The sequence below is a fragment of the Lytechinus variegatus genome, chromosome 18, assembly GCF_018143015.1.
Source record: "Lytechinus variegatus isolate NC3 chromosome 18, Lvar_3.0, whole genome shotgun sequence".
Classification (NCBI taxonomy): Eukaryota; Metazoa; Echinodermata; class Echinoidea; order Temnopleuroida; family Toxopneustidae; genus Lytechinus; species Lytechinus variegatus.
Genome location: NC_054757.1, coordinates 15671953 through 15684920, shown reverse-complemented (window position 1 = coordinate 15684920; position 12968 = coordinate 15671953). Strand labels below are relative to the sequence as shown.

Below are 12968 nucleotides of genomic sequence, written 5' to 3'. Positions count from 1 at the left end.
GACGTCATAAACGAGCAGCTGCCCCATGTGTTATGTAATATAAAATGTATGAATTTCAAATTTTGTATGGTTCCTGATGACTTAATTTTGTTTTCTTTTCATGATCGGGTGTGAAATGATTTGTCTATTGATATACAAAAGTTGCAGTGAAAACCATTTTCAATTTTCTGAGAAAATGACATTTTATTGATTTTTTACCATTCGCTATGTAGGAATGCTGCTTGCATATGACGTCACAAATCAAATAATTGAAATTCTAATAACTTTTTAATTATTTTGATGAATTTTTCTCAAACCTTCAGCAATATTTTTTATTATTTTTTCTGCTATTTTTACAATAAACTTTTTGTCAGGGTGAACTTCCTCTTTAAGCTGATGGGAATGAGAGAATTTCTTAATCAACGAGTGAATATTAAGTTTATATTTGCCACTCAACAGGTATATTTGGATCTGTTTTGCAGAAACATTATTTTTAATTCATGAACATTACAAACAGAAAACAACATAAAATTAAAGGGAAATTTAACAAAAATTACCACCTGACGACATTCCAATTTTTATTTTACTTAGGTTAAGTATTAACATTAAGAGCTTGATAAAATGTAACATCATTGGCAGGCTGTAAAAACCTTGTATTGTAAAAATAAAACAAATGAGGACAGTGCAAAAAAAGCTGTCTTATAATTATGACAAAGATAGAAGCCTCATATTGTCTGAAAAGAGTCTCTTAACCTCTTTTTGATAAACATTTTTTTCACCTGTGCTTATTTTGTTTTAAATTTTAAGATTCAAGGTTGCCCAAATAATGATTTTGTACATCTATATTATTTTTAGTGCATCCCTTTATACCACCTGAAGACTCTGTATTTGAGACCAGCTCATCCCAGTACTCCACCTCGTATCCATCAGTCAGACTTGTTGCTGAAGTGACAAACTGTCCACCACTTAGATGTGATATTAACTGCAGCCAGACTGGTTTCGTTTCTGATGATTTGGGATGCCCAATATGTCAATGTACACGAAATGGTAGATATCAATTTTTTCCTTTTTTTAATAGTAAATGATGTACCTGTACCTTGCATATTATCTATACTCCAACAGATTTTAAAATTCCTAAATAAATTACCATCATGACTTTGTTTTGTCTAATAAAAAAATTTGTCTCATAAAAAAGTGTGTTAATTAATTTCAATGTATAGGTATTATCTACTTTTAATCAGAGATAATACTTTTTTTATATATACATCCACCAATCATTTTTGTGCACATTTTTTATGCTATGTGCACTGATGCCACAATGACTAACAAGCTGTAAGTACCTGCTAGTTATTATTATTATTTATTTGACCAATATAAAAAAGTACACACATTACATTAGAAAATTTACAGTACTTTAACACTTCATGCGTTCACTTGTAAACCCCCTGTGTGTTGCATTATTTTAGCAGTGATCTTCTCTACGCAGTATAATACACTGTTATTTAGAGTGCCATAACTTTTTATCTGATCATTTTGAAAGAAAATGTTGTGTAGCAAACTTGTAAAGTGTTTCCTGGGCTTTCTTATCGTATATAAATTTATTTGATAAATTATGGAGAATTGCATAGTAAATTACATTTTCTAAATGCTTTCTCCTAATATTTCCAACAAATTTTAGCCCCCCTTTTACTTTGGTTCTTGTGTTAGTGGCATGATTTTTATTTATCCACTTGGACTATTCATTACATAGGCTTTGCATTGATACAAAAATCATGATAATCTGATATAAATAGCCCATATATAGTGGAAATAAAAGAGAGTAAATTTTTGTCCCAGACTCCTAACAATAAACCTGGCCATGGTATTGTTTGTGAGGAGAATTTTATTGATTTTCTCCTGTCCTTTTTCAATGAACTTACTGGCTGTGATCAGGATGTATTGATTTTTTTTTTTTTTTGGGGGGGTTATTGCTGATCTCTATAGTATAGGCTATACATTGTAGCTAGGCATGCTCCGGGGCATGCAATTGTTCGAAAACAATGGGGGGACGTCTATGGGAAATGTGTGGTTGTGCAAAAATGCGAATGAAACTCGCCTACGGATGTGCAAATAATGCGAACGTAACGCATGAAGAGTTAACATGCAAAGAAATGTGGGAACGGCATGTGGGTCAGGGGGGACAAAAGCGAAATTCATCACTGTTGCCCGAAGGCATGAGCCCCCACACATGCCGCTCCCAAGACATAAATAAAAATATATAAATTTATTTCTGTGATCTGTATTCCAAATGAATTTCAAAGAATATGAAGCTGATCAGCAGAAAAGTGCATATGGGCCCTCTTTGTAAATGTTTCTACAACCTGACTATACTCCTCTCTGCAGTTTTAGAAGCTGTTATATGTTAGTGATTTTGCATTCTGGATCCCATGCCTTTGGCATGTTTTTTTGTTGGATTTTTGAGCATGTTCTGCTACAACAGAGGTGGTAATAGTTTAAACGCAAAGACACAAACCCTTCTTTAAAAGTTTGAACTCATTTATGATGCCTTCTTCTTTAACTTTGAAATTGTTTATGAAAATTAGATGGATTTTCAATAAAGTACCGCATTCTTTGTTTTTTTCAAAATTTTGATGTAAATTGATTTGAATATTTTAGGTTAGGTTTATAATAAAACATTTTACACCATCATTTTTAAATATGGGATGCCTGCTAACTTAAGTAGAAATCCAGGCCCCAGTTTTAATACTTAATCCACCTCTGGTATTTATGTCTGACCTATTGGTAAAATTGCTAAAATTTGTATTGAGTTTTACAGAGAAATTATTTTAAAGTAATCACTGATGCTGTGAAATCCAACAGAGGCCCAAATTTCTTGATTCTGTAATTCTACCTGACTTCCAATTTGGAAAACATCAAATTCTGGCAAGACAAAGTAAGCACATAAACCAACATTATCACTTGCATATTAGGTTTATAAAAGTACCAAAGCTAATCTGCGCAAATTTTTTGTGAAAATGACTTGGATTTTACTTCAACTGTGGGATGTGTGATATTTGCTCCATTTTGCTAGTAATAGTAGTTTTCATTTATGAGATTGTTTTCAGAGTGAAGAAGTACCATGAACCCTTTGCATGCTGAAGTTGCAATTTTGCACATTTGTGCACTTAAAATTGAGCAATCTTAGCCATTTATTAGTTTTTTCCCCTAAATCCACATTAGAAAAGCTAATAAATTGCAATAGTTGGATAAAATCTAGTATGACTGGTTCAATACAGAAATCTTGATTCAGCGAAAATAACACGGAAACAATTTGATTTGATTTGATTTGAATTTAGTTCTGCACTCAGCATAAATATTCAACATATCATCTAGTTGATACAATTAAGTTTTACAAAACAAGTTAAGAAATATTCATAACAAAGCAATGAAAAATTAATATTAAAAAGTAGCAATATTCAATGAAAATAAAATAACAGTTTAAACGAATGCAGGAGACCGCCATCGTGAGCGGTTAAGCTTGAAAATGATGGCGGCCTCGTAAAATGGTACATAAGTTTCTTTCATTGATCAAGTGGGTGCAATGCAGGTGCAGGTGCGGGTGCAGTAAAGGGCAGTTGAATAATTAATTTGAAGAGGGGGATGCATATGATTCAATGGTTTTTCTTTTAATGGTGGCTTTAAATGAGTATATTGTTGAACATGACTTAACTTTGTTTGGAAAGTTGTTCCAAATATCGGGACTATAATGTTGAATTGATTTATGAGTTATTAATAACTTAGGGTTGGTGAGATGAAGGTTTCCTGATGTGCGGGTTGGGTAGGAATGAACAGACCTGTTAAACCTAAACATATTATTAAAGGACGGAGGAAGTTGATTATTAAAGTATTTGAACATAAAGATAGCTACATGAATGGTATTGATATCAAAGATTTTTAAGGTTTTAAGTTTATGAAACAATGGGTCAGAATGAGCCAAGTAATGTGACCCTGTGCACATACGGATTGCTCTTTTTTGTAGTTTAAAGATGGAGTTTAGTTTAAAAGAACCACAATTTGCCCAAACGATATGACAATATGTTATATAAGGGAGGACTAATGAATTGTATAATAAGAATAAAGTTTTGTCAGGAAGAGTGAATTTTAACTTAGAAATTATTCCAATACTTTTGGAAACGGACATCGTAACATGGTGTATGTGTTGATTCCAAGTCAAAAATTCATCCATAATTATACCTAAAAATTTAGATTTTTAGTTAATTTAGTTTTTCTGTTCAAGGGGGGTGCCGTCAATGTTAATGTGAATCGGTGTGTTAATGTTATGGGAATGGTGTCTGAAATACATAAAATGTGTCTTTTTTGTATTAAGGGAGAGTTTGTTGGCTTTGAACCAGTTTGACACTTTGTCTATTTCACGATTAACGATATTGTTTAATGAATTAAGGTCTCTATGAGAATAAAATATATTGGTGTCGTCGGCAAATAATACGAAGGATAAAATAGAGGAGGTTCTAATAATGTCGTTAATGTAGAGTAAAAATAAAAGTGGGCCTAAAATGGAACCTTTAGGGACACCACATCGAACTAAAAGAGAATCAGAGTCGCAACTGTTAAAATTGACATATTGCCTTCGATTATTTAAGTAGTCTTTAAAAAAAGAGAGACATTGACCTCGTATTCCATAATGGTTGAGTTTGGAAAGTAAAATTTCATGGTTGAGGGTGTCAAACGCTTTACTAAGATCGCAAAAAATGCCAATTACGTGTTCTTTGTTCGCTATGGCATTTGTTATTTTGTCATAAATTTGAAGTAATGCTAAGTCTGTTGAATAATTTTTTCTAAAACCATATTGATTACAATTTAGAATGTTGTATTTGTTTATGAATTTATAAAGTCTTGTGTAAACTATTTTTTCGAGAATTTTAGATATTGTTGGAAGTAAGGAAATGGGACGGTAATTACTTATTTCGTGAGGGTTGTCTTTTTTAAAGATTGGATTAACTTTTGCAATTTTGAATAAGTCTGGAAAAACACCTTGGGATAGGGAGTTATTAAATATGTGAGTAAGAGGGCTAGCAAGAGGGTGGATTATTTGCTTAAGAAGAGACATGTTAATGCCATTGCAACCAGAAGATCTAGAATTATGAAGGGAACGAACAATAGTGATTATTTCGGAGGGGTTTGTTGGGGTTAAAAAAGAGATTCTTGATTTGGATCTGTGAGGTAATCTGTAAAATGTGCGTTGGGACTATTAATTTTGTTTGCAAGCTCGGGTCCAATATTGGTAAAGAAAGAATTAAATGAGTTTGCATAATTAGTGGGATCAAGTATTTCAGATCCATTGAGAGTGATTTTATCATTAGGTGGGGGTGTGTTATTGTACCCAACACTTCTTTGATAACTTTCCAAGTTGTATTTGTATTCTATTGGCAGCGTTTATTTTGTTAGTAAAGTGCAATTTTCGGGATATTCGAATTAATTTTGTTAGTTTATTACGATATATTTGATATTTTTTAAAAGAATCATCAGTTGGATTGCGTAAGTTATATTTATATAGGCGATTACATGTCTGTATGGACTTCAGTAAACCTTTCGTTATCCAAGGATTTTTGGGTTTGTTACATTGGTTTTTTACTTTACCTATAGGGATATTCTTTTCATAATAATGTTTTAATGTATTATTGAAGTTATTGTATGCAATATTGGGATTTACTTCATTATAAACATCATCCCATTCTTCCAAAACTAGATTTTGCTTCAGTAATTCTATATTTTGTTTAGATTCTTTACGATAAGTATATTCTTTGTTTGATTTGGGGTAAGACAGTTTACAATCACAAGTTAAGAAAATAGGCAGGTGGTCCGAAACTTCAGAACATAAAATCCCTCCTATGGCTTTGTTATTATGAACATTCGAAAATATGTCATCAATCTGAGTTGATGAATTCAAGTTAATCCTTGTTGGTTTATTAATAATAGAAATAAAACCAAACGAATATATTAATTTCATGAAATTGGATGAATTATTAATGTGAGATGAGGGCAAGAAATTGATATTAAAATCACCGAGCAAAAAACAATGTTTGTTTTCATTCCCTATTTCATGAAGAAAATATTCTAGTTCATCGTGAAAACGATCGATATTTGTATCAGGTGGTCTATAAATTAATCCTATGATGATTTTTTTGGAATTAGAATTTTCAATCTCTATAAACAATGACTAGGCATGCAATAATTTAACATCATATCGAATCTTCAATTTAAGATTTTGTGAAATGTAAAAAGCAACTCCTCCTCCTCTTCTTCCCTTACGGTCTGCCCTTATCAATTTATAATTGCATATAATAATAATTGCATAGAATTATGTACTACACATATAACCAGTCCAGATGCGGCGAAAAAGTAATTATCATCACAATAGCATATTTCCCTATATACACTCAGCAAGAAAAGTTCTTGGATGCTTAAATATTCCATTTAGATATTTGATTAAAAGTAAATTATTGTATGTCAACATGACCAGACAATATTCCTCTTCCAGTATGACATGACATTTTCATGTGAACAGTCATGAATAGGTGGTTAAATGCTTTAAACAATAGCAATGTCAATAAAAGAAAATTGCCAGAAATTGATTAGTCAGTGCATGGCTGGTTACAGGCATTAAACAATAGCAATGTCAGTAGAAGAAAATTGCAAGCAAACGATCATTCATTCTTTCAGTTGTGAAAGTTTGTGTGGCATAAATATCCATTAAACGATAAAAGCAAACTGAAAGTCGAATACCACTTTTATAGTGAAGAGAAAGTTATCCACCTTGGATGCATCACTATTCCCATGGAATTTTAAGTCAAAGTTAGTCAATGAAAAAAATGTCAAATTTCAGTATCTTGGCATAAGCAAACGAAAATTATCCTATCTTCTGCAGGGGTGGTGGCCCTAAGTCGACCACTTTCATTCTAACTTCATTAGTAGCCAAATACCACTGGTTCAAATTTGAAATTGTCGTTGGTGAAACTTGGAAATATCGAGCCCCTTGTCTGACTGACTGCCCAGACTGCAACATTCCTATTGCTCTTGCATGCTCTTGGTTGGAAAGCTTCATCTTGAAAGTGATTGTCCAAATGATCCATCTCATGATGCATCCCTTAGCATTCAATTCAAATGATAAACGCATGTTGAAATTGTTGAATGTATGCCTACAGGATGGCCATGATCATTAGCATTTGAATGGTCCATTTCTTGCAATTTTCTTTTACTGACATTGCTATTGTTTACAGAATTTAACCACCCATGCATGACTGGTCACATGAGAATGTCGTGTCATACTGGAAGAGGATTATTGTCTGGTCATGTTGATATACAATAATTTGCCTTTAATCAAATATCTATATGGAATATTTTAACTTTTATAAGTGTCCAAGAACTTTTTTGCTGAGTGTATATGACATATAGCTACGGAGTAATGCGGGAATCATTTGTCCACACAATTGCACGAGATGTTGCGCATAGTGCATGCCTGACATACTTTCTGCTGGCGGCTTTTAACCCTGTTCAGAGAGATTTTATTTGCTTTTACTCCATCTTATTTGAAACCTCCTTGGTTCAAGTATGTACTTTTGATTGATGTGCGACATCGACATAGACTACATGTAATGTTTATAGAGTGCTTGTTTTTTTCTCCTTGGTTTTCCCCACACAAAGAAATTCTTTATTTGTGTGGATTTTGTGGTTATTTATTCATCCGCGAAATTAAATAGGTACATGTAGGTACCATGACGAAATTGAATCTGTACTATTTTTAAACTGTGAATAAAGTGCATCTATTCACTCACACAGACTATGTAGGTGGTTCCTTTGTATTGGTGTTGGTTTCAATTTCATACAAAAATTTACATAAAATAACTTGAGGTGAGTTACTGTAAATATATTTTTTTTGGTATGAATTTACTAATATGAAATGATGCAATTTGGGGATTTTCCAGCAATACTGAATAATAGGGAAGTAAAATCTCTTTTTGTGTGTGTTGTTCTATCAGATTAATGATAATTATTAAGCGTATAGTATTAAGGAAGTTCCGTTTTTTACTATTAAATGAATACTCTGTAAGAAGAAATTCCTTTAATGCTTAAGTGCCTGATCAGATCAGGGTAGCTTTGCCAAAGACTGGATTATGAGAATATTATCAGGTTCAATAGGGCTTGCTGGGTAAACATGTATCAGAATTAAAGTAGCTACCCTGGATAAAAAATTGGGTTATTAATATTATATGAAAGATGATGATAACCTTATACTGTATATGTGTAGGCAAGCAAATCAAGAAATACATTGAAACTCACAAAGAGTTTTTCAGTTAAAAGAGACTACCCTTGGATGCAAATAAACATAATTGTGCTTCATATGTGTTCAAGGTTCATCATGATTGAATGAAGTTCAAAGTGTGTTTACCTGGGGCCCGTAACACAAAACTTAGCAATGATCGTAGAACACTTTTCTAGGATTGATTCCATTGACTACAATTTGCAATCGTGAAAATCAAACGTATGATCAATCGCTAACCTTTTTGTTACAGGACCCTGGGGTGGCATGGTTGCCGTCGCCTCCTCTCCGCATTAAAGGCCAAGTTCTCTTGATATCTCAAATTTATGAATAGAGAAAAAAAGAACTAATATAGGAAAAAAAACTTCATAATACTAAAGGTTTCATCAAAAGTTGGATTTAACCCTATCTAGGCCGGGGTATTTTGGGAGTTCATATGGTCGAGGGGGGGGCCTCCCAGGCCCCCCCTAAGATCTCGGCTGTCGACCGCACGATCGCGCCGAAAATTGGCATGCGGGTTGCCTTGCGAATGGCTATTAAGTTATTATGCTAATTTATGCATAATTAGTATGCGAAATCATACTTTTTCCTCTAACTCCCTAAATAAAGCTCCAAATGTACTAATTTTTTGTATAGAAACTCTTTGTGGTGTTCCTCGCAAGTGTACATGAAAAAATTGCGATATCAAAACATTTTCTTATGTATTATATTGTTTTTTGCAATTTCTTATTTATTTCATTGTTTTTTTTTTACCTTTCGTTTTTCATTGATTTTTCAATGAAATTTGTTGGGGACTCTTCTATGATCATAAAAAGCATAAAATAAATACATTAAGACCAGCAAATCTAGAAATAATCATACATTTATGAATTTTGGTTGATAACACAATTTGCATTGACTTTGCACACGAAATCATGTTTTTGAGCAATTTTCGGTCTGACATGCACTTAGATAATGTTGAGTAATTTCGGAACCACATATCCGGGTGACGCAAAATTGGTCTCAAAAGTTGCGCAAGACTGGAAAGTAAAAAGTCAGTGAGCGGTGCGGTCAAAAAATTTTGCACGGGGAAAATATCGCGCGATTTGTTGAGGGGGGGCCTCCGAGGCCCCCCCCCGGCCTAGAAAGGGTTAAAGTTATTTTTGTTTTAGTTTTTTGTTTTAGGCAATCACTTACAGGCATGATATTCTCCGGACTAAATTCAGAATTCTGATTTTTAATTCAATTTTTTTTAATGTGAAATACTTTGCCCAATAACATTCTCAATCTATTTTTACTGCTTTAAGTGAAATCATAAAACTATCATGCAGACTCCTCTTGAAAAGTCACTTTCAATTTCTTTATATGCAAGAGCTTGTAACCCCGACCGGGGCTCCTCAGACTTTTGCTATGATTTAACTACCTTGGCTGTTTTTCAGATTTCCTTTTTTTTCAGAGGGGAATATCATGCCTGCACTTAATTTCCTGTTGTATGAGCTCCTCAATAAAAAAAATATCCTTGCATCAAGATTTCATTGTAGTTCTTCTATGACTCCATTTACCACCTTCCTCCACACATTCTGCATATGCCTTTACCTCTGCATATATTGGGATTTCACCATTTTTATTTTCTCTGAAAATTTCAGTTTCAATGCGACCGAATTCATGCACAATTCTTGATGCACTGAAATGTGTAAATTATTACACATGCTCATATGGATTTCATTCTGATGAAAATGGATGTACAACTTGTAAATGCAAGCTGCCACGTGAGTATGGTGTATATTTCAATAGGAATTGAAGTATGATTTCAAGAAGTGAATTTTGTTATTATTATCATCATTATTATTAGTAGTAGTAGTATCATTCTTATTATTATTGTTATTATGTTTCAGTTGCAACTAGTAACTTTAGACTACTCATGTCCTAGAGTGGTTATTATCAGTTGGTTGTTGGTATTATAACAAAGCTGGTATTATTACAGCAGATGTAAGTGATCACCTATCTCCTTTTGTTATGATTCATAATTTGATCAACAATAAACCAAACACTTATTACAAAATAAGAGACTTTTGTAAAAAAAATATGGTAACCTTTGTTATGAAATTACAATGTGTTGATTGGGAATGTTTAAATAATACAGAAAATGTTAATGAAGTGTATGATAGATTTTTAGACATTTACTAAAAAATATACGAGAGTTTCCCAATAACAAATGTTAAAACAAAAAAGGTTTCTGCCGAAAAGCCCTGGTTTAATACGGATATTAAGAAAATGTGCAGACGGAAATGCTTCTTATACAAGAAATATTTAAAGAACCCAACATCGCACAGGAAGTATGTATATAAAAGTTACAGAAACACTGTTCATAACTTATGTGAATTTTATCATCATAAATTTGAAAATGTAAAATATATTTCTAGAGCAACATGGAAGATAATCAATAATATTTTAACAAAAGATGAGAATCGAGATGCCCATTACAGTATTGAAAACAATGGAGTAGTTACCGAGAACAAGGAAGAAATTGTACAAATATTCAATGACTTTTTTAGTAGTATTGGATCTGAAATAGATAGGGCTACTGTTAATCTATCTCAAGAGAATAGTTTTAAAAGATTTATGAAAAACATTATTTGTCATTCTATGTACTTTACACCAGTAACACAAAATAATATATATGATGTTGTTTCAAAATTGGATGCAAATAAGAGCGTGGGTCACAATGATATAAGTCCTAATATAGTCAAATATTCAATTCATGCGGTAGTTTCCCCTCTATGTAAAATTATTAATATGTCACTTTAAAAAGGTGTATTTCCAAACTCATTGAAAGTTGCCAAAGTAATTCCTATATTAAAAAATGGCAACAAGTTACTAGCAACAATTTACAGACCGATATCAATTTTATCAGTCTTTATTAAGTTATTTAAAAAAATAGCATGTGACATATTTATAGCATTTATTTCGAAATTCAACATATTATATAACAAGCAGTTTGGATTCAGACAAGGATACAGCACTGCTCATGCATTGATTGATCTAACCGAAAAAATAGCTAAGGAATATGAAAACAAATCATTAACGATTGGAGTATTTTTAGATTTATCGAAAGCTTTCGATTGTATAGACCATAATATTTTAATTGATAAGTTATCATATTGTTCTAGGGGTATGGTATTAAAATGGTTAAAAAGTTACCTAGGAAATTGAAAGCAATATGTATGTATTAACAATATTTCTTCACAATTTCGAGATATTACAGTAGGGGTACCCCAAGGGTCTAATCTTGGCCCTCTCCTTTTTCTTTTGTACATTAATGACCTGCAACACGTAAGTGACATTTTAGAGACTACATTATTTGCTGACGATACAAGTTTGTTTTTATCTGGTAAGGATCCCATTCAATTAAACAATATCCTAAATTCTGAAATGGAAAATATTAACTTATGGTTCCAAGCGAACAGACTTCGAATAAACACAAAGAGACTTCCTTTATGATTTTTAAGCCAAAAAATAAGAAAATTGAAGAAAACACTTTAAAATTATGTATCAATCAAGTTGAAATTGAAAAAGTTCTATATACAAAATTCCTTGGTGCTATAATTGATGACAATATGACTTGGAAACAACATGTAAATGATATTTCCATGAAGATTTCTCAAACGATTGGTTTACTTAATAGACTTAAAGGTGATCTTCCATTGCATGTTCTTGTACAATTGTATAATACAATGATACTGACACATCTAAGCTATTGCAATATAGTATGGGGGGATTGGGTAAATTATTTAATGTTACAACTATTTCGCTTACAGAAAAGGGCAAGTCGGATAATAACAAATTATTCATACTTAGCTCGTTCCCCATCAGTTATTCTGTGAGTTAAAGATCTTAAAAATATATGATATATACACACCCTTCAAATTTCATGTTTCATGTTTTTATATTATATGAATAAGTTGCCTGAAACATTTGACGGTTATTTTACAACGAACCGAAGTATAAATATATTCCTTTTTACCATCATAATTTTTTAAGAACAGTCATAAGTTATAGTGGACCACTCGTATGGAAAAATTTGCCCCCTGAAATGAAACAATGTCCTTCTTTAAACTCGTTCAAAAGAAAATGTAAACTTTACCTGTTAAATAATTGTACTTCTCATTGAATAAGCTTGTCAGTTATGTTATATATGTCTTTGTTTTCTTTGTTTTTGTTTTATTGATTTTTTTTAACTTCTTTATTTTTTGCTTTTAATTTGATTTTTTTTACTAGTCTACTAATTTGGATTGATCTTAAGAGCTTTGTTTTTCAATCTCAAAAGTTGATTGGAAGATCATGTATGTTTTCTTATCAGTTATGAATGTAAAAAGGAGTAGCCTAGATAGGCCAATGGCTTTTTGTTACTCCCTCACATCCCATTTATATACTTAGATTTTTTGTTTTGTCTTCAGTTGTCAATTTTGTCTAAATAATGTACAACTGTCAATGTTGTGTTTACTCAATTAGATTAACTCACTATTATATTGTACCCTGTTTTTTAAGAAATATGAAATAAATGAATTTGAATTATCAGTGTTCTGATTATTTTTAATACAATTATTTTTATTATCATAATCATTTAATTTTTGTCTTGCCTGAATGAAGTTCAGCAGAGACCTAGTAAAGTAGTAATAACTTTTCCTATTGG

The 12968-nt window shown here is 32.0% G+C and overlaps 2 protein-coding genes across 2 annotated transcripts in view; both read left to right on the top strand.

Annotated features, from left to right (window-relative positions):
- Positions 1-12968, top strand: part of LOC121432204 (balbiani ring protein 3-like) — a 61714-nt gene that overhangs the window by 38676 nt on the left and 10070 nt on the right. Inside the window, exon 23 of the mRNA XM_041630057.1 lies at positions 835-1026. Coding sequence (XP_041485991.1) covers positions 835-1026 — 192 coding nt within the window. The remainder of the gene's footprint in view (positions 1-834; positions 1027-12968) is intronic.
- LOC121431574 (cysteine-rich motor neuron 1 protein-like) overlaps positions 9933-12968 on the top strand; it is a 39203-nt gene continuing 36167 nt past the window's right edge. Inside the window, exon 1 of the mRNA XM_041629116.1 lies at positions 9933-10044. The gene's annotated coding sequence lies outside the window, so the exon portion shown is untranslated. The remainder of the gene's footprint in view (positions 10045-12968) is intronic.